The sequence below is a fragment of the Ursus arctos genome, unplaced genomic scaffold, assembly GCF_023065955.2.
Source record: "Ursus arctos isolate Adak ecotype North America unplaced genomic scaffold, UrsArc2.0 scaffold_1, whole genome shotgun sequence".
Lineage (NCBI taxonomy): Eukaryota > Metazoa > Chordata > Mammalia > Carnivora > Ursidae > Ursus > Ursus arctos.
In genome coordinates this window covers 4201743-4220247 of record NW_026622763.1, presented here as the reverse complement: position 1 = coordinate 4220247, position 18505 = coordinate 4201743, and the positions used below count along the sequence as shown (strand labels likewise).

At 40.8% G+C, this 18505-nt stretch overlaps 1 protein-coding gene across 12 annotated transcripts in view; it reads right to left on the bottom strand.

The window, feature by feature from the left end:
- SAP130 (Sin3A associated protein 130) overlaps positions 1-18505 on the bottom strand; it is a 79267-nt gene that overhangs the window by 51128 nt on the left and 9634 nt on the right. For 9 of the 12 annotated variants that reach the window (XM_026510227.4, XM_026510231.4, XM_026510233.4 and 6 more), the window contains 8 exons: positions 16240-16475; positions 15365-15523; positions 14065-14176; positions 12864-12988; positions 11089-11213; positions 4057-4204; positions 3801-3891; positions 3497-3601 (listed from right to left, as the gene is read on the bottom strand). In XM_026510227.4, the coding sequence (XP_026366012.1) occupies positions 3497-3601; positions 3801-3891; positions 4057-4204; positions 11089-11213; positions 12864-12988; positions 14065-14176; positions 15365-15523; positions 16240-16475 (1101 nt within the window). The remainder of the gene's footprint in view (positions 1-3496; positions 3602-3800; positions 3892-4056; positions 4205-11088; positions 11214-12863; positions 12989-14064; positions 14177-15364; positions 15524-16239; positions 16476-18505) is intronic. The other 3 variants (XM_057316907.1, XM_048214147.2, XM_026510235.4) reach the window with 2 other exon arrangements.

Below are 18505 nucleotides of genomic sequence, written 5' to 3'. Positions count from 1 at the left end.
AAAATATCAGCAATCAGGCCCTGACCTGACTTCCTGAAAACATTTTTTAAAATGAGAAAAATTTTTAACAACAACAACAACCGACAAAATTCTGAATACCAACATGGCAAAGACCTTAGCTTCTACTGCAGATTCCACAGCTCATTAGTAATGAGTCAATCATTCTAATTTCCAAGTCTCAGTTTCCTCATCTATGGGAAGGCCTTCTTTAGATAATCACTTTACTTCTAAGATCCTCTGAATGTCTTGTGATTTTGCACAATACTTTACAGCAAAATCAAAATGACTATAGAGTTTTCAAATCTAATGTGAGGCTCAGTTTGCTCTCCTCTAGCATTTGCAATCAAGTTTTGTTTAGAAGGTACAGCTGAACTGGGACATACTTTAGTGTTCTTACAGACCTGTCTGTTAACTCCATGTGGGAAAATTTGGAAAGAAAAGCTGCAACCTACATTAGGTATATACAAGGACAGCTACCAACTGTATAAGACCCCAGTTACACCAATGACAGGCACATAAACACTGGAGACTAGGATGACGACACCACATTACCCAATGTGCAGCACACTGCACATCAAAGGTAAGCAGCACAAGCCCAGCATGATTCCCAGCTATTTCCTGAGGGAGGCAGCTGGAGAAGTTTCTGCAGGGAGATGGCTGGGATGCCCAATTCAACCACTGATGATGACTTGTACTGGCTAAGGCAGAGAGAAGCTGCCATGAAACATTTTCCATCAGTAGTAACCAGAGGGGGGAGTTGAGTGGGAAGCAACTAAGTCTTGTTTCTCCACTGTGCCCATAAAAGGTAGGAGAAAAGAATGCTTCCAACAGGAATGCAGCTGTCATTTGGCAAAGTGGCTAACTACTGGCTGGTAAACTATACACACGCCCATGAATTTATATCTGTACCTTTTTTTCTAATTAAAAAAAGCCACACACTGTTATAAAAAAAAAAAACTTAAGGAAAAACATAATGCAAAAATCATAAGTTAAACATAATGCCACGTCCAAAGATGATCCTTGTTTTCTGAATGCTGTGATCATCTGATTCTGCTTTTTAGAATTTCGACACCACTGACTGTCCTATGTGGGCCAGAACATGGAGAAAATAAAGATGGTATTTCATTGGAAATAAGCATTCATTAAAGGCAAAAACTCTATGCTTATGATTAATCAGGCTTCCCCCCCCCCCCCCGACTCAACACATCCTATTGGTAAAAATGGTTGAATTCAATATTTAACCTCACCTGGAGAAACAAGTGTCACTTGGAGAAAGCTGCTTAGGTGATTTTAATATACCCACTAAACCTCCACTTGAAAATCAATGCTCTAGGGTTAGTATCAGTTTCCTTTCTCAACTGAGGTACCTTTGCACAGGGACCGTATAGTGATGTAACAAAGAAATATTTGGCTTACTATAAAAGAAGAGAAAACCAGAGCATAAGCCTGATGGAACTTAGACCCAAATCTATCACATTAAGTGGCAGATGCTAAATCTGTTTGGACACTTCTGTCAAATGATTTTCACAACTATAATTTAGCAAATGGTTAAAAATCAAAGATAAAACAGCTGGGAGATATGGAATATAATACTGTAACTTAAGACAGGTAAAAAGTTGATAGTTTTAGCCAAACGAATGCACGTACTTCTGTCTCCTGGTAGTCCAAGTTTACTTCCACAGTGTGGTCTCTCAGCAAGATACAGTGACATAAATAAGAACTCATCTCTAAATAATTCTTTACAGAGATGATTCAAAATGAAACCAGAGAGTCCCTATAGGGTACACTGCCTTCCTTTACTCGTCTTATTTTCTTTATAGCTATAGATATGCTAGTGAGACTCTCAACTATAAAAATGGCAAGAACAAGCCTGGCTCTGTTTTTACAGTGCTCAGGGTAACTGATGACACTGTTAGATACAGTCAGAAAATGGTGTGAAGTGACATGGAATAAGCAACAATCTTTTTCAACAAAAGTGCATCAATGCTAAAATCACGCACACACTCCCATCCTCCACCCCACTCTTTACAGGAGGGTTAACAACCTTCACCTCAGAGGGGTAAGAAAGGAGTATGTTCTCTCTGATGCCAAGCTGACGTGAGCAGTAATGTGAGAAGAGCCAGCAACGGTGTTTTCATTGCTAAAAGCCTACTGTGGGGCTTAGTATCAATTTAAGAACAGACATGGCTGAGTCATCTAAGGGAGGAGTAAGGGCTTCCTGGGTCCCACCATCATTCCGGAAAAGTGTCGTCCAAATTCGCACAGAGGGAGGTGAAGCTGTCTTACGTGGGAAGGAAGGAACTACCACAGTGCCGGACGTAGCAGAAGAGAAGCCATACTTCTATGTCTGGTCACCGGATTTCTGACAGTTAAGTATGTCAGTGTGTCACCTTACAAAAAGCACGCTTCTAGAAGTTTATGAAAAATATGGCAGCTGTCCTATATCTCTGGGAGTAAACAGTAAGATGGCATGCTTATTGTCATAAAACCAAGGCAAAGCTAACACCAGAAACTAAACCTGGGCGTTGTGAATTAGAGAGAGCAGTACTCTGCCTCAGAAGCCAGAGTCTGCTTTGGAAGCTGTGACAGTGAGACATCAGCCCCTAGGACAGGTGTAGGCAAACTGTGGGCATCCTGCCCAATGCCTGTTTCTGTACGGCCCATGAGCTGTATGTGGGTTCATACTTTGGAATGGCTGGGGGGAAAAATCAAAAGAACATTTCATGACATATGGAAATTATATGAAATCCAAATTTCTGTGTCCATAAACAGTTCTACTGAAATGTAGCCACAGTCATTCATTTACATATCACCCACAGCTCAGCAGTTGTGACATGGACCTATGAGGCCTGCAAAGCCTAAAGTATTTATTATCTGGCCCTACAGAGAAAGGATGTCAATCCCTGCTCTGAATGACTGTCTGGCTACCTGAAACTTCAAAGATTTTTTAAATATTCAAAGCATATATTTAAAAGGGGAATAAACAAAGCCTAGAAGAAATTTTAGGATGTTCTTGAATTATCTTGAGGTGGCAGTTAGATGATAACCGAGGGTAATCAACCTGGGGGTTATCACCCTTCTCGCTGTGCACTGCCCAGAGAGTTTTCCTGAACAATCCATCAGCATACAAGTTCTCTTCATTCCAGGTCCTTGCTTCTTTCTTGCTTTTTCTGTGGATCTCATCTAACTATGTTAGTGAAGTTAACTTATTTCTTTAAAAGGCACACACAGGAAAAGTTAAAATATGAGGAATGAGGAGTCAAAGTTGTGTTAAAATAACGTCTACTTTCAGCTCTCAAAGATTATTGTCCTCTTTCCCCCCTATGGCCAACGTCAAATCTGTATGACAGATACACCAAAAACTGAATTCAGTGTTGCTTTGAAAATCAACAATAATTTTTTAAAAAACCCCAATACTAGTCCTCTATATGAAGACCTGGTCAGAGGGGCCGAAAAATCCCTTTTAAGCTGTATGTGAAGGCTGCAGGACACTTACCAACTGGGATGTTTGAGGTGGTCACAGCAGTAGCATGGGATGAATGTGAGGGCATTGTCATGGTAACAATTGTACTCGTGGGAGCTTGTGTGTGTGACACAGATCCTGAAATTGGAGAAAAAAAGTCTTCAACAATGGCCTCTCTACACACACTACAGATTCTCAAATACCTGAGAAAAGCTCTAGGGAAAAGATAATTCTTCTAGTCTATTCTTTTCCTCTGACTGAAGCTGAGAAATGAAAAATTAACTTACCTCTCATGCCTTACACTACCTTAGGAGGAAGGGCAGGGTTGCCAACTTACCAGCCGTGGTTGCTGAAGGAATGGTGTTGGTTGCCAAAATAGGTGCTACTGTTGCCGCAGCCACTGGTGTGCCAGTACTGAAGATAGTTTTCTGTGGGGGTGGGATATCCCACAACACAGTTATAAGCAAGAACATTTCCCCCTCAATCTAGTTTAAAAGCAATCACTGCCTTCAATATTGCTAGTTCTCAGCAAGTTTTGCACAAGTCTGGTTTTAACCCACAGCCTCCACAGACGGTTTCACCTCTGGTTTTACCTGCGCCATGGTATGAAGCTGTTGTTTTGGCGTCCCTAACGCAGGATGAGATGGCAGTGTGATTCTTGTTGTTACATCCCGTGACTGGGCAGGACGCTGAATACTAATTGCTGCAGATGGTGGATGCTGGATAGACAAAGTTGGCCGACTGAAAAACATAGAAAAGACATTATTTCTCACTTGTCTCCAGACATGATGCAGGCGGTCAAGGCCATTTACTATCTTACACTAGACCACCATCATACAGTTTTATTTTTTAGGTCTGTGACATCCACAGGTGAACCAATGAAGTAAATGGCCTGTCGAGTTTCTCTCCTATAAGTCCCATAAACCTCACTGCCAAAGGTATCAATATGCACCATGAACCGAATCAATTAATCCTTAGTCATTTTCAGCACTCTCAGTGCAGTTAACCAATACTCTTGGACAATCTTGAGTAAGCATTATTATAATCAATACCTTTCACTCTGTAGACAAAGCTGGAGATACACACTAAGGTTTTCACATTATGAGGGAGGATTACAGACAACCCTGATTAACAGTAGCCCACCCCATTGCCCCCAAAGCACTAACCTGCTCTCAATTTCCTATCATTCCTTACCGTATCATTCCTTCAAAAATTAGTTATGATTGTCTAATGATTGGAAGGGATAGCAACACAGAAACCATGTCAAATTAACTAGCAGCAAGCTACAAAAACTGCAACAGTGGCAAGAAAACTTGACATTATAACGAAGTTGGCATCTCAAGTCAGAGGGGAAGAATGGACTATTTAATAAATGATGCTGGGAAGACCATGTAGCCCTCTGAAAAAAATAAAACTGGATCCATGCTTCATGCATTACTACACCAGGATAAATAAGAAGAGGATCAAAGATTTTACAGCAAATAAGAAGTACACGAAGACAGAAAAATTCTTTTATGACCTCAGAGTGGAAGAGAACTTTTTAACTACTAAAAGCTTTCAAAATCCAAAAGCTATAAAAGATTAAAAAATTTGACTCTGTGAACAAATAAGCAAACCTACACAGCAAAACACACAAATGCACTATAAGCATTGTCAAAAGACTCCTAAATGAAAGTGTAATCTTCTTAGTATACTAGGGACTCCTTGTAGTCAATGAGAAAAATAACAGCCCAATAGAAAACAAGCAAAGGATATGCATATCCAGTTCACTAAAAGGAGAATGCAAGTGGCTCTTTAACAAAGAAAAGATGCTCACTCCCACTCACAGGAAGAGAAATACAATTTAAAATACAGAGATATCACTGTTTACCTATCAGATTGGCAAAACCCCCCAAAATGGACAGCATAACGTTGTTCAAGCTGCAAGGAAATAGGCACTCCTAAATACTCTAGAGGGAGTGTGAACTGGTACAAACGCTAAGGAAGGCAATTAGTAGGTATCGAAATTGTAACTGCATATACCTTCTGATTACTTTTGGGAATTTATCCCACAGGTATTCTTGCATACATGGATAATGACTGAAGTATAAGGTTATTCTCTGCAATATTACTTATGATAGTCAAGTACTAGAAACAACCTCAGACCCATTCACACGTACAATGGATCACTGTGCTGGTACTAAGAGAACAATGAGGCTGTATAAGTAAGGAAATGGGAAACTTTTAACACATGTTGTTATATTTAAAGAAAGGAGAATATATGAGTTAATTTTGGGTAAAAAGGACAAAAGTAAGAACTGCATTTGAATCTGACTATAATTAACACTGGACGGACATCCAGTTAGTTATTATCAAGTAACTTAGAAAAGGTAAAAGGGAAGGAACACAGGATCCTGGTGGATGGGGGACAGAGGAGAGAGTGACCCTCCTTCCTACACATCTTTTTATGCTTTCATATTTTGAAACCACGCGAATACAAATTAAAAAGAAGTGAATAAACTGGGCTGTAAGGGTAAAAACTTGATTGAGACTGCATGTGTCCCAACTAAGCAATGGTTTCATCAAAAAAGCATCCACTCTCAAAATGCTTTAAAAACAGACATGACCGGGTATCAGTGAATGAAGTGTTCAAACTGAATGAAGGATGGTCTTTTCTCTGAAGAAAGACAGCCAGATGCCTTATCATTGCAGTTCAAAGGAAAGCTGAAATACTGGCCATAGATAAAACTACAGAACTTGGTGGAACTCACTGAGAAAGCCTACTACTGGAGACTGCATCTTTATGCTTTCCAGGATGAGCCATTTCCCCAGGCCCATTCCCTATGTTCACCCAAAATGTAAAGGACCCTGAAAGATTTCCCTTAAGTGACTCTCATGTTCTCAAGCCAGAAAAACCCTAGAAACATAAAAACCTGAATAATCCTAAAAAGTCCTAGGGTCATTCATTTTAAGCCTTTTTATTACGCCTCTTCCACTAGTCATTTTTAAAGATTTATTTTTCATTTTTTATTTATTTGAAGAGATAGAGACAGCCAGCAAGAGAGGGAACAGAAGCAGGGGGAGTGGGAGAGGAAGAAGCAGGCTCCTAGCGGAGGAGCCTGATGTGGGGCTCGATCCCAGAACGCCGGGATCACGCCCTGAGCCGAAGGCAGACGCTTAACGACTGCGCCACCCAGGCACCCCATTCCACTAGTCATTTTTAAAAGGCTGGGAATGAGGAATGGATGTTTTCTGATAATTTAAATGTCCACTTTGAGATTTTGTTTAGGTTTCATTTTCTCTCTCCATGTGATAGAATCCAATTTTTATTATGAATAACACAGCCCAAAAGTTATATCCAGAAACACAAAGAAGAAAAATACAAGCTCTGTGGCTAGGAGTCACCGCTGGAGCAGCAGCACTCTGGTAACACTATTGGACTAGATTAGCTGGTACACGTCAGGCCAATTCTGACCATGATCCCCACTATTACACTGAGAGTTCAAGTACTTCTGTGGCTCCTAAAATTACTGAAGATGACCATTACAGCAGTTGTCGTGGAGTTCAAATGCATGCTGCAGGGTCAGGTGTTCAGTACAATCCCTGCGGAATGAGCCTGAGGATATTATTCTTGATGCAGCAAGTGGAGACTCAGACCTTGCTCAAAGTAACAGGATTCTGAACACCACTAGTCCAGTCAATGAACAATAATTAGGACTTTGTTTTGCAGCCTGGCTTCTTCCCTGTATGGCTTTCACACCTTCCTGAAAGGTGACTTTAGAATAACATGAGAAGAATGATATTTGCTGACACAGATCACCTGCATAAACTTGTCACTGCAACTGTCAGGATGTTTCGGCAGCTTTACCAGATAAAAATCCATTTTGGAGACTGGAATTTTAATAGTTGACAACATACTATGCTAATTACACCTGCTCCCAGCATTTACGATGAAAACCATTCAGAGAGATACATGTGTATATAATTAAAGTAATGACAAAATTTAGGACAGATGAACTTCATTATAAAAATAATTTTGAAGGGCCTCATAACAAAGAATAAGGTCAACATTTGAATCACCAGAAAAGGGTCTCAATTCACCTTCAATATACTCATATTTAAAAGGTCTGGCTCATAAAAAAATAGCCAGAAAAGAATATTTATATGAAGTATTTAAATACATTTTTAAGTGTTTTTGAAAGAACAAACTATAGTACATGGTAGTCTTTGACTTTCATTTACTCTTAATGGGAAAAAAACGCACGAACATTTCTATAAGGTACGTTACATGTTAGGCATATTTTAATTCCTTTACACATATTAATGTTAAGTACTCCTTTTAATGACCTGTGAAGTAGGCAATATTATTGCTATTTTCTTTTTTCCCCATAGATTTATTTACTTGAGAGAGAGAGAGAAAACACGAGTATGAGCGGGGGAGGAGCAGAGGGAGAGGGAGGATCCTCAAGCAGACTCCCCGTTGAGTGCGGAGTCTGATGTAGGGGTGGATCCCAGGCCCCTGAGATCATGACCTGAGCCAAAATCAAGAGTTGGACACTCAACTGACTGAGCCACCCAGGCGCCCCTATTATTGCCATTGTCTAGGTGAGGAAACTGAGGCATTTACTCTTTGGCCTAGCACTCCTATTTCCACAGATCTTGAAAGTATACCACTACCAACATGCAAGAGCACATGCTGAAATGTCCATCAGTACATCCATAAGCTGGGGTACAATGCAGTCAAAAGTAAACAATAAATAAGATATCTCTGCGTACTGATTTGGAATCATATACAGAATATATTAAGAGAAAAATGCAAAATACAGAACAGTATATATAAATACAATATGCTGTTATTTTTTTTTTCTTTAAAGTTTATCTTTTTTTTTAAAAATGTTTTTATTTATTTATTTGAGAGAGAGAGCCAGAGAGGGAGAACACAAGCAGGAGGAGAAGCAGAGGGTGAGGGAGAAACTGGCTCCCTGCTGAGCAGGGCCTGCCATGGGGCTCGATCTCAGGACCCTGGGATCATGACCTGAGCCAAAGGCAGACACTTAACTGACTGAGCCACCCAGGCGCGTCCCAACATGCCGTATCTGAGGGACAGACAGGAGAGTGATACTCCTCACTGTATACCTTTTTGTATATTTGTATTTTGGAAATATGTGAATATAAATTAAATAACAGAAAATGTTACTACATATCCCACAGAAAAAACAATCACTTCAAGTGACCTCTGAATACATTTCCACTCTGTTTAGTGGGATCCAGTTTGAAGAAAAAAAAACTGGGGGGGCGCTTGGGTGGCACAGCGGTTAAGCGTCTGCCTTCGGCTCAGGGCGTGATCCCGGCCTTCTGGGATCGAGCCCCACATCAGGCTCCTCCGCTATGAGCCTGCTTCTTCCTCTCCCACTCCCCCTGCTTGTGTTCCCTCTCTCGCTGGCTGTCTCTATCTCTGTCCAATAAATAAATAAAATCTTAAAAAAAAAAAAACTAACTCATTTTCACTATATAAACGTTCACAACTTTTGAATTCTTTCATACCATCTGAATATATACAGGTAACATAAAATTAAAATGAACAACACAGTCTGTTTTATGTTGGGCAGCTGTGTCTCTTTATACCTCAGGCAATATTTTCAATTACCAGGAAGTGTCCGCATTTTACTGAAGAGGAGACTACGGATCAGGAAAGTTGAGAAACTTGCCTAATGTCACACAGCTAGTGAATGATAGAGCTAATGGTTAAAAAAAAGTCCTAGGTACACTTCTGCATTTAAAAGTTACTTTCTTCAGAGTTCTGTTCCAGACCCTCTTCTTAACTCTACTGATTCCCTCTGGAGAGACTTAGATACCTCAAAGCTTTAACTGTAGCCCACAAGTTGATGACTTCCAAACCCATTATCTCTGGCACGGACATCTCTTCAATCACCTGCTGACAACTGCCATTTTATTGTTCCATGGATAAACTCAGTATCCCAAAAGTCAACATTCTTTCTAAAACTAACTTTCTTTCCCTTGTTTCCTTTTTATTTACTTGGTCAAACAAAGAAGAGACCAGAGAGGCATCTAGACTCTCTCTTCCTCACCACTCTGCCTTGTCTCGAGCTGGCATTTGAGAATTATGGATAGTCTCTAGTCTGACAGCTACATGCCTACTACCCCTTCTTCTGTTCTTCTGTTCAGTGAATCACTTCTTGTTTATATTGCCAAAGGCATCACATAACTAAACACGTGAATCAAGAAAGACCTCCTGGTGAGACTCACATCCCACTGCCTCCCCCCAACTTTCACAGCCTTACCACAATATGGCTTGGGATCAGAAGGACAAACATCATCGTGTCTTCACCCAATTGTGTCATTTCTAGGAAGCATCACAGATCATTCCCTCATCAACCAGACTTTATCCCTGTATTGGCTCTATAGAGCTCTCCCTTTTCAGATATCCAACCCTTCCAGTGCAGCCTCTAGACTTATAGTCCATTTAGCCAAATACCCTACATCCTCAATCTCTTCTCTGAATATATCCTTTACCTCTCTGCCCTAATGAATCTGGGTTCTCCCCTGAGAACACTGCTTCCCCCTCCAGCCCTCTCATCTGGGAGACATTTTTTTCTCTCATAAACCTCTTCCCTACATATACCGTCTTCCTAAATAATCTTCACAACTCTTCCCTGGACTCCAAACTCATCTATTAATCAATCTCAACATCTCCACTTGGGTGCTCAGAAGTCAGCACATCCTTCCAAGGCCCAAAACTAGTCTGCAATTCCTCCCGGAAACCTACTCCTCCCATTGTTCCTCATCTCAAGTTACTGCAACTCTACAGAGGCCAACTAGCAGGGCCAGAATCCTGACTCTTCTTGTTCTCTTATTGCCCCTATGTAATTCCTCTGAAATCCTCAACCAACTACAAAACTCTATTCTGAATCTAATCATGTCTTTCCACCTCCAGCAATGATCTCTTCTGGATTCCTGCATACCTTTCTAAACCATCTCTCCATTTCTAACTTTGCCTCTCCACAGCAGCCAGGCTTCAGATCATGACACTGCTCTGCTCAAAACTCTGCTAAGGCTTCCCCCAGCACCCAAGCAAAGTCTAAACCTGTATAGGGCTTCCTAAGGCCCTAATCTGGAGACCCTGTTACCTCCTAAAATAATCTCTTGCCACTCTCCTACCATTAGCCTCTTGCTTCTCCTTATCTATGGCAAACACACTACTGTCTCAGGGCCTCTACACTTGTTGTTCCCACTGCTTAGAATGCTCTTATCCCACACAGTCACAGGGCTCACTTCATTATGCCTTTCAATTTTCTGCTCCAATCTGTTCTTAATAACGGTCCTCCCAGATCACCTTACAGGAAATAGTAAGCCTGTACAGCCTACCCTGTCACTCCAGATCCCACCCTAATTTTTCCCCAAAGCTCTTTTCACCATCTAAAAAACGTTGTCTTTTATTTGTATGTCTCCAGCCCCTAAAAAATAGAAACTCTATGAGGACAGGAATTTCTGGTTGTTCACTGCTTTATCTCCAGCATCTAGAACACTACACAGCTCATAAAAAGCACTCAGTAAGTGTTTATTGAGTTAAGTGAAAGGACAGAATGGAAAGGAGGAGGGCCTGATCTCCAAACCCCCAAATATACCTAAGTGCTGAATCAGTAGCATGTGCTGCAGTTGTAGTAATGACTGGAGACTGAGCTCTGGTGGCCGAGACAGTTGCTACCACAGCAGGAGGGATGGTATTAGAGGTGGTCACAGGTGGACGAGACTACCAAGAGAAGAGAAAAAATATTTCATTTAAAACAAGAGGCAAAACAACAATAAGCCAAACACTGAAAGTATAATTTGAAACTTGGGTCTTCAAACAAGCATGTTTGTGTCCAAATGAAAGCAAATTCTCACCATTCTCAATAAGGAATTCTCTTTTCAGACAGGTAATTTTAACACCCAAGAGATGGAATTACCAAAAAAGATCCTATTTTGGCTGGATGGACTATATAAATTCCTCCTTTCCAAGCAGGACTGGATGCAACACTTTGTCCTATTAGTATGAGTTGGGATCCAACCCTTCAGATCTAGAGTGCCCACGGATTCATTGCTGGTTCTGGTGTAAACATTTTACACTACCACACAACCAAGTGCTTTCTACAGGGGGATCTCAGCTGTTGGATGGAACTGCTGGCTCTCAGACCCTCTAAGCTAGCAAACACATGAAAACAGCACTTGACTGTGGAAGAGTCAGGGTGCCCAGATGCTCTCTGGCTGTTTTCACATGGATGTACTTTCCCTACCTTGCCCTAGACTACATCTGTGTGTAAAATCTTCACAAGATAAATGAGTTCCATGCTGGACTTCACCTGCTTGTCCACCATTGATTCTTTTGATCATATGAGCTCTCCAGAGCAGTCCCTTTCTTGACCTTGATACACACAGTTAAATTGGCAAACGCTGCCCATCCTGGATCTGCCTCTCACTTCCAGACCTTTTACCTATTGTGCCTGCTGTTACAGCTTGTTGTCTCACAGAACTGTCACACTATCTTTATTGAACTCCTTGTCTTGGTTCTTTCTCCAATCCTTTCTGTGCACCATTTACACTCCAGGGGCCTAATGAGTCTCCAAATGTGTTTTATAAGCCAGCAAAGTCTGTTATTTTGTTTTAAATTGAAAACTCTAGGCTGGACATGTACTACCCCATGTCCTACTCAGCACCCTTTCTGTCTTAAATCCTACTGTTTCACATACATTACCAGTCTGGCCCCCAAAGTATCTGCATTTTCATCTCCTGTCTGTGATTCAGCTCCATTAGTCTTTCAAGGATATTTCTTTGATTGTATGTTACTGTGTTCAAAAACCTTCGTGGCTCTCTGTTGTGTACAAAATCAAATTTATACTCTGTATCTTAGAGCTCTGAATTTAGAGACATCACAATGTCACCTCATAACACACTGTACCTCAGCAGTACTGAGCCCATAGATTTCCTTTAAAAAATGTTGAAAGGCTTTCAATGATGTCTTCTTTGAAAAGCATACACACGTGCATAATAACGTGCACAAAATACGTAGGGGCTCATAAATTGCGATCTGAATGAATGAAAACCTCTGGGTCTGCCTCTACTAAACACTGAATGTAACCACCACCATCTTCCTCACCACCATTCACAGTATTGTTCCCTTTCACTGCCTCTCCACTTCTCTGAATCCCTGTTACCACACCCATCCCAGTGAAAGCTTCCTTTACCATGGCTCCTCTAAATCCCGACAGCCGATCACATCACAATGTATATAACCCAACCTTCCCGACCTCTTGGCAACTAGATCAAAGGTCACTTGAGGTCAAAGGACTCTCCCAGGCTCTAGCAGAGTAAAGAACTCAGAGTAGGCACTTAATACTTGCTGACCATCCACAACCGGACATGCCTGGATTGGTTGATGAATGATGTGCTGGACTGCTGGTTGAGCTGTAGCAGCATTTGGCAACTGGGAAGTCGGCCTCAGGACCGTGGTTACTTTAGAACTAGACATCACAGCAGCAGCGGCTGCACCTGGAAAAAAATTTTTTTCACTAGTATGGCTTATGGGCTCACAATTTACATAATTCCAATTATATGTCCTAGGAAAATAGTGTGAATAGTTTCTAAACCTCAGTATGTCAGTAATTTAGCAGAGGTGCTATATGTATTATTTCCCTTTCCTCACACAGAAAATTAGCAGAATGTGCACTCAAGGGTTGTGATTTGATAAGATTAATAACCTGTATTGCTTTTTCAAGCACATTCTTGAACGAAACTGACTGTTGTTTTTTTTAACTCCAAGTACGTAGAAAAGAAGCACGTACTGAATAGCACAGTGTGGTGCCACCAGCTTCATTTAGGCCAAGGCTCCAGCAGCGTAACCACCAGCGACGGTTCACTTGAACCACCAGTGCCTTTGTATCATCAGTGCGAACATCAACCCGGTACTACAGGCAAATGAAATCTTAGTATTTTAATGAAAGTAGTTTTGACCTAACAGAGACCCCCTTGCAGTCTATGAACTTCACTCTGAGAACCACTGAATTATGTTACGACCAAGTAAACCTGGTTTTGTACTTGTGAGCCTGATTTCGCCAACAATGATTTTACACTCGCCAAAAGAAGGTTACAATTTCTGATCAAGTAGTTGAGAAAAATCATTAAATTTAATACTTGAGAACCTATTAGAACTTAGTTGTAAGAATAAATTCATCTTATGGCTATGTTACTTGAGTAACCATTATCACTAAACTTTAAGAATAGTCAGTATTTGCATTTCTGACTTTCTTATTAACAACAAACACCGTTTGGACATCATAGCTTTGAGGAGTTCCTTATTACAAAGGACAATCTTTAGACCGTACTAAAAAATGTGAACTGCTTCAAGTTTACACACACAAGCATACACACACTTGCTGAAATGCAACTATAATTCACATATACTAGATCATGCTCAAAATGTGTATTGCTCTAAGTTATTTCTGTTGTCCTATAACTTTTAATAAGATGATTCTAGATATATTTTTTGCTAACGGTAACAGAAATCTCTTACCAAATATCTATCTGCCACTGCATTTGAGAATTTGAACAAAACGTGCAGTTTTTACCTCGAGGTAAATGAGAAGCTCCAATGTGAAGAGGGGGCCCAGGAGCATTGCTGCGGATAATAGACATCTGTACATTTGTGGTCATGATGTGATGTAGGTTACTGGGATGTCCCTGCAAGAAACAGGATGTAATGTTATTTTCATGTGCTTGGTTTTAGCCATTGATGCTTAGCCATTGCTTCTAGGAGGTCAGATGCCTCCAAATGTGGGTCAGGGTGTTCCTTTAGACAGTGAGTATCCCAAGGGAAAGGACTTTAGCTTTTTTTTTTTTTACACATAACATACTGCATGATGACCTGTGCCAGCAGGCATGTGGTGACTATAAGGACCCTTCAATGCTTCAAGCCTAGCTAGGTGCTAGACCTCTAATAGATGGACACATTTGACTGTCCACTTTGGGACATTCTCATCTTCAATATTAGTTTTTCACACTTGTTTTCTCTACTTTGGCCAAAAGCTTATTTTTTCCTATTATATTTTCTTTACGTGCCACTGCATTCATCCATCCTTTATGCTACTCAGGACTTCTAAGTAGACGTCAATTAGCACGCAGCAGGTACTCCCCTCCGAGTTCTTTAGCTCCCCCCTTAGATGTCCCTTCCTCACATGCTCCCAGCCCTGATGCCAGTGTTTCCCAGGCGGGGGTTCCAGTACTTCCGGGAGTACTCAGCAGTACGACAGAGGAAGAAAATATAGTGTGTCTTCTTGTATACCAATTTTTTCTTGAAAACTTGAAGGGAAAGGTTTTTAGATTCAGGTTTTTTCACTCTCAGTAATTCAAAATATTTAAGTAAATCATGTACATGTTTATGGAGTAGGAGTAGAATCTCAGGAAAAAATTTAAGTTAAAACATGAGACTACGAAGTAAGTGTTTACGCCTGGTGAGCTGCTTGAGGGAACCAGCTAGGTGCCCAAGAGATACACATTCATTCTCCTCAAAGAAAATCCTAGAAATGCACCACTGCCATGAGGCTATTCTCAATCCCACACAACTGGACTCTGAGCACCTCAAGGATACAGACTGTCTTAACTAGATTTGTATCTCACACTGAGGGTGCTGCCTCACACACAGCAGATGCTCGATACATACTGGCCAAATGACAAACACCACTGTGCATGTTGGTTTTATTTCCTGTAGATATCCTTCTCTCTCAAACCTACTATCTTCCCCTTGCAGATATCAGTGACCATTTAATTTTTTATTTAGTACAGTGCCTAATGTACTGCTGGCATTCAATAAATAATGATCAACAGTTTGGCATCTCAGTTTGAAAATCAGCAAATTAAGAGGAAAAAAACCTGTTGTCCACTGATTGTTGCCACAGGAATGGCTGAAGCTTGAGGGATGCTACTCTCCATGGTAACGGTAACCTGCCCTGGAACCTTGGGGGGAAGTGACAAGGTAGAAGGTGGAGCAGGAGCAATGGGACGGCTAGGCATGGTGGGCTTCGGGGGCGGCTGCAAACAGAAAACCACACGAAACATATCAATAGCTTTTTACGAGTGATGCATTTCATTCTATAGTTAAAAGTACACAAATCAAACCTGGAGAGTGCCAGGAAAGATCCAGAAGCCTTATATATTTTATCTCTTAGCATCACAGCTTTTCCACTGAAGTACCAGCATTTCCATTTTACAGATGAGGAAACATACAAAGCAAGGCTATGTCACCTGCTCAAAGCCACGCAGACAGTAAAAACTAGAACTGGGACCGAGGCCCAGATCTACGTGGCTCACAGCCCACATTTTTTCTTCTATACAATGCTGCATCCCACGTTTGGGCAGAAGTAAACAAAACTCCCAGTAACTGAAACACAGTCATGAGGTAATATACAAGGCGATATTCTCAGATACCCCCGAATTAGCAGCTTTAAAACAAAACCTTGGAGAAGAGTGCCACTCCAAGATAAAATCTGAGTTAGCATGCCCATAACTTGAATAAAATCAATGTCAAAACGGATACTAGAAAAGATCCTGTGATGCCAACTGCCCAGCGGCACAAGACTAGGCACTGCAGAACAGCAGGGCTCTAAGTGACAGAGAAGAGCTGAACTGACGGGTCAAAAAGAAAACACTACGATCCTGGATATAGCCTAAGACTTTGTGAAAATCGTCAAGAAGATTAGCCAGTCTTTAGCTGTGGTTTAATGTGAAATTTTAAACCTCTCCATTACCTTCATAAGTCCCTCCGAAAAGGAGAGTGGCACTGCTGGCGTCAGATGTGCTGGTGGGGCTGTCACTGTGACGGGTGTGCCCGATGCAACAGCATGGTGTGTAGACAACATCTGCACCTGTGGATAGGGCCTTACCACAACAGGCTCTTGCTTCTCTTCGCGGGACTGTAGGGAGCTGCTGGAACCCATGTGCTCCCTGGCAGTGACTTCAGCCTCTCGACTAGATTCATCGTTGACTAGTAAGGACATTAAGGGAGAAATAGCATGTCATATGCTTCCAATATTAATATTAATGAATTGCACAACACATACAAGAGTGGCACTTGCAACTAAGTTTCAGGGTTGACAAAGTGACCATTTCTTTGTGAGATTTTAAGGAGAATTTGGGCATTAGGTTCCCCTAACAGATATCAAACCCAAGAGCCACACCTATGGAACACAGGACTTACTTTGGATATTGTGACTTTTCCACTCCTATGAACAAAGGGCCTGATAACTATCTAAAATTAACTCAAGGGGTACCTGGGTGGCTCAGTCGGTTAAGGGTCTGCCTTCAGCTCAGGTCATGATCTTGGGGTCCCGGGATCGAGCCCCACACTGTGGTCCCTGCTTGGGAAGCTTGCTTCTCCCTCCCCCTCTGCCCCTCCCCCTGCTCATGCACGTGCACTCTCTCTCAAATAATCTTAAAAAAAAAAAAGAACTCAGAAGAGCAAAACTAGATATGTTTTCATTTAAGATATTTACAAAGTTATAAAAACATAACATTAAAACGATAATTTAAATACAATTTTTAAAAGATTTTATTTATTTACTTGTGAGAAAGAGTGCACACATGTGCACGACTGGGGGAGGGGCATAAGGAGAGAAAGATGCAGATTCCCCACTGAGTGCGGAGCCTGATGTGGGGGTCTTGACCCCAGGACTCCAAGCCAAAGTCAGACAGTTAACCGAGTCACCTAGGTACAATTCTTAAGTTCAAGAACATATGGGTTTTCAAAACAAATTTCCTACAAAGCAAACATGGAAATCTCCATCATTACAATGCACACAGTCTCTGAAACTCAACAATTCCATGTATAGGAATGTATCCTATAGATACAAAGGCATATGTGTAAAATGACTTGTGTATAAGAGTATTTGTTTTACCATTTTTATTCCAATAAAGGAAGTTTTAAAACCTACATGTCTATCAACAGGGGACTCGCTATATAAATTATGGTATACTCCCACAACAGACTACCATGTGACTATAAGAATAAAACAAGGAAGCTTTTTAGGTACTCTCATGAAAAAACTGATAGCATCATGCAAAAATAACTAAGAATATACAGATGAAAAAAACAAGGTACAGAACAGTGAAAAAGTAATGAAATTTATACAAATATATTTGTGTTTATTTTCTTATGTAGAAACATAACTCCCAAAGCATCTTGATTTCTTCATGGCAAAGAAAGTGGATTCTGGGAGAACAGGGATAAGAGAAACACTTTTCACTGTATACTTCCTTTGGGAATTTTGGACCATGAAAACATGTAACCTATTTAAAAACTAAGTTAAAAAATCAAGGACTTGGGGCGCCTGGGTGGCTCAGTCATTAAGCGTCTGCCTTCGGCTCAGGGAGTGATCCCGGAGTCCTGGGAGCGAGCCCCACATCGGGCTCCTGCACTGGGAGCCTGCTTCTTCCTCTCCCATTCCCCCCTGCTTGTGTTCCCTCTCTTGCTGGCTGTCTTTCTGTCAAATAAATAAATAAAATCTTAAAATAAAAAAATCAAGGACTTAATCTAATAAAATAGAGTTCATGAAAATATTATCTCATACTTGTCTACCATTTTCCCAAAATGATATTAACATTTTTTTGAACATAGAGATTATACTTATGTAAAAAATTTTAAATCTGTAAAACTATCAAGAAAATAAAGCTGCTCCCAAAGTCTATTTCCCAAAGGCACCAAGAGTTAATATGTTGGTAAAACCTTGAGACATTTCTCACCTCTTTAATTTTGGGGGGGGGGGTTATTTAACTTTTCAATGAACTATTATCTTCATAAAGTGCACAAATGTTAACTCTACAGCTCAATGAACTTGCACAAACTGAATACACCTGAGTAACCACAGCACCCAGCTCAAGATGCAAAACATTCCCTACAAGCCCTCTGCTCAGCTGGATTCCTCACTATCCCTTCCAAGGATATGCACTATCCTAACCTCTAGCACCACAGATTACTGTTATCTATTTTTGAACTTTATATAAATAAGACTCATAGCA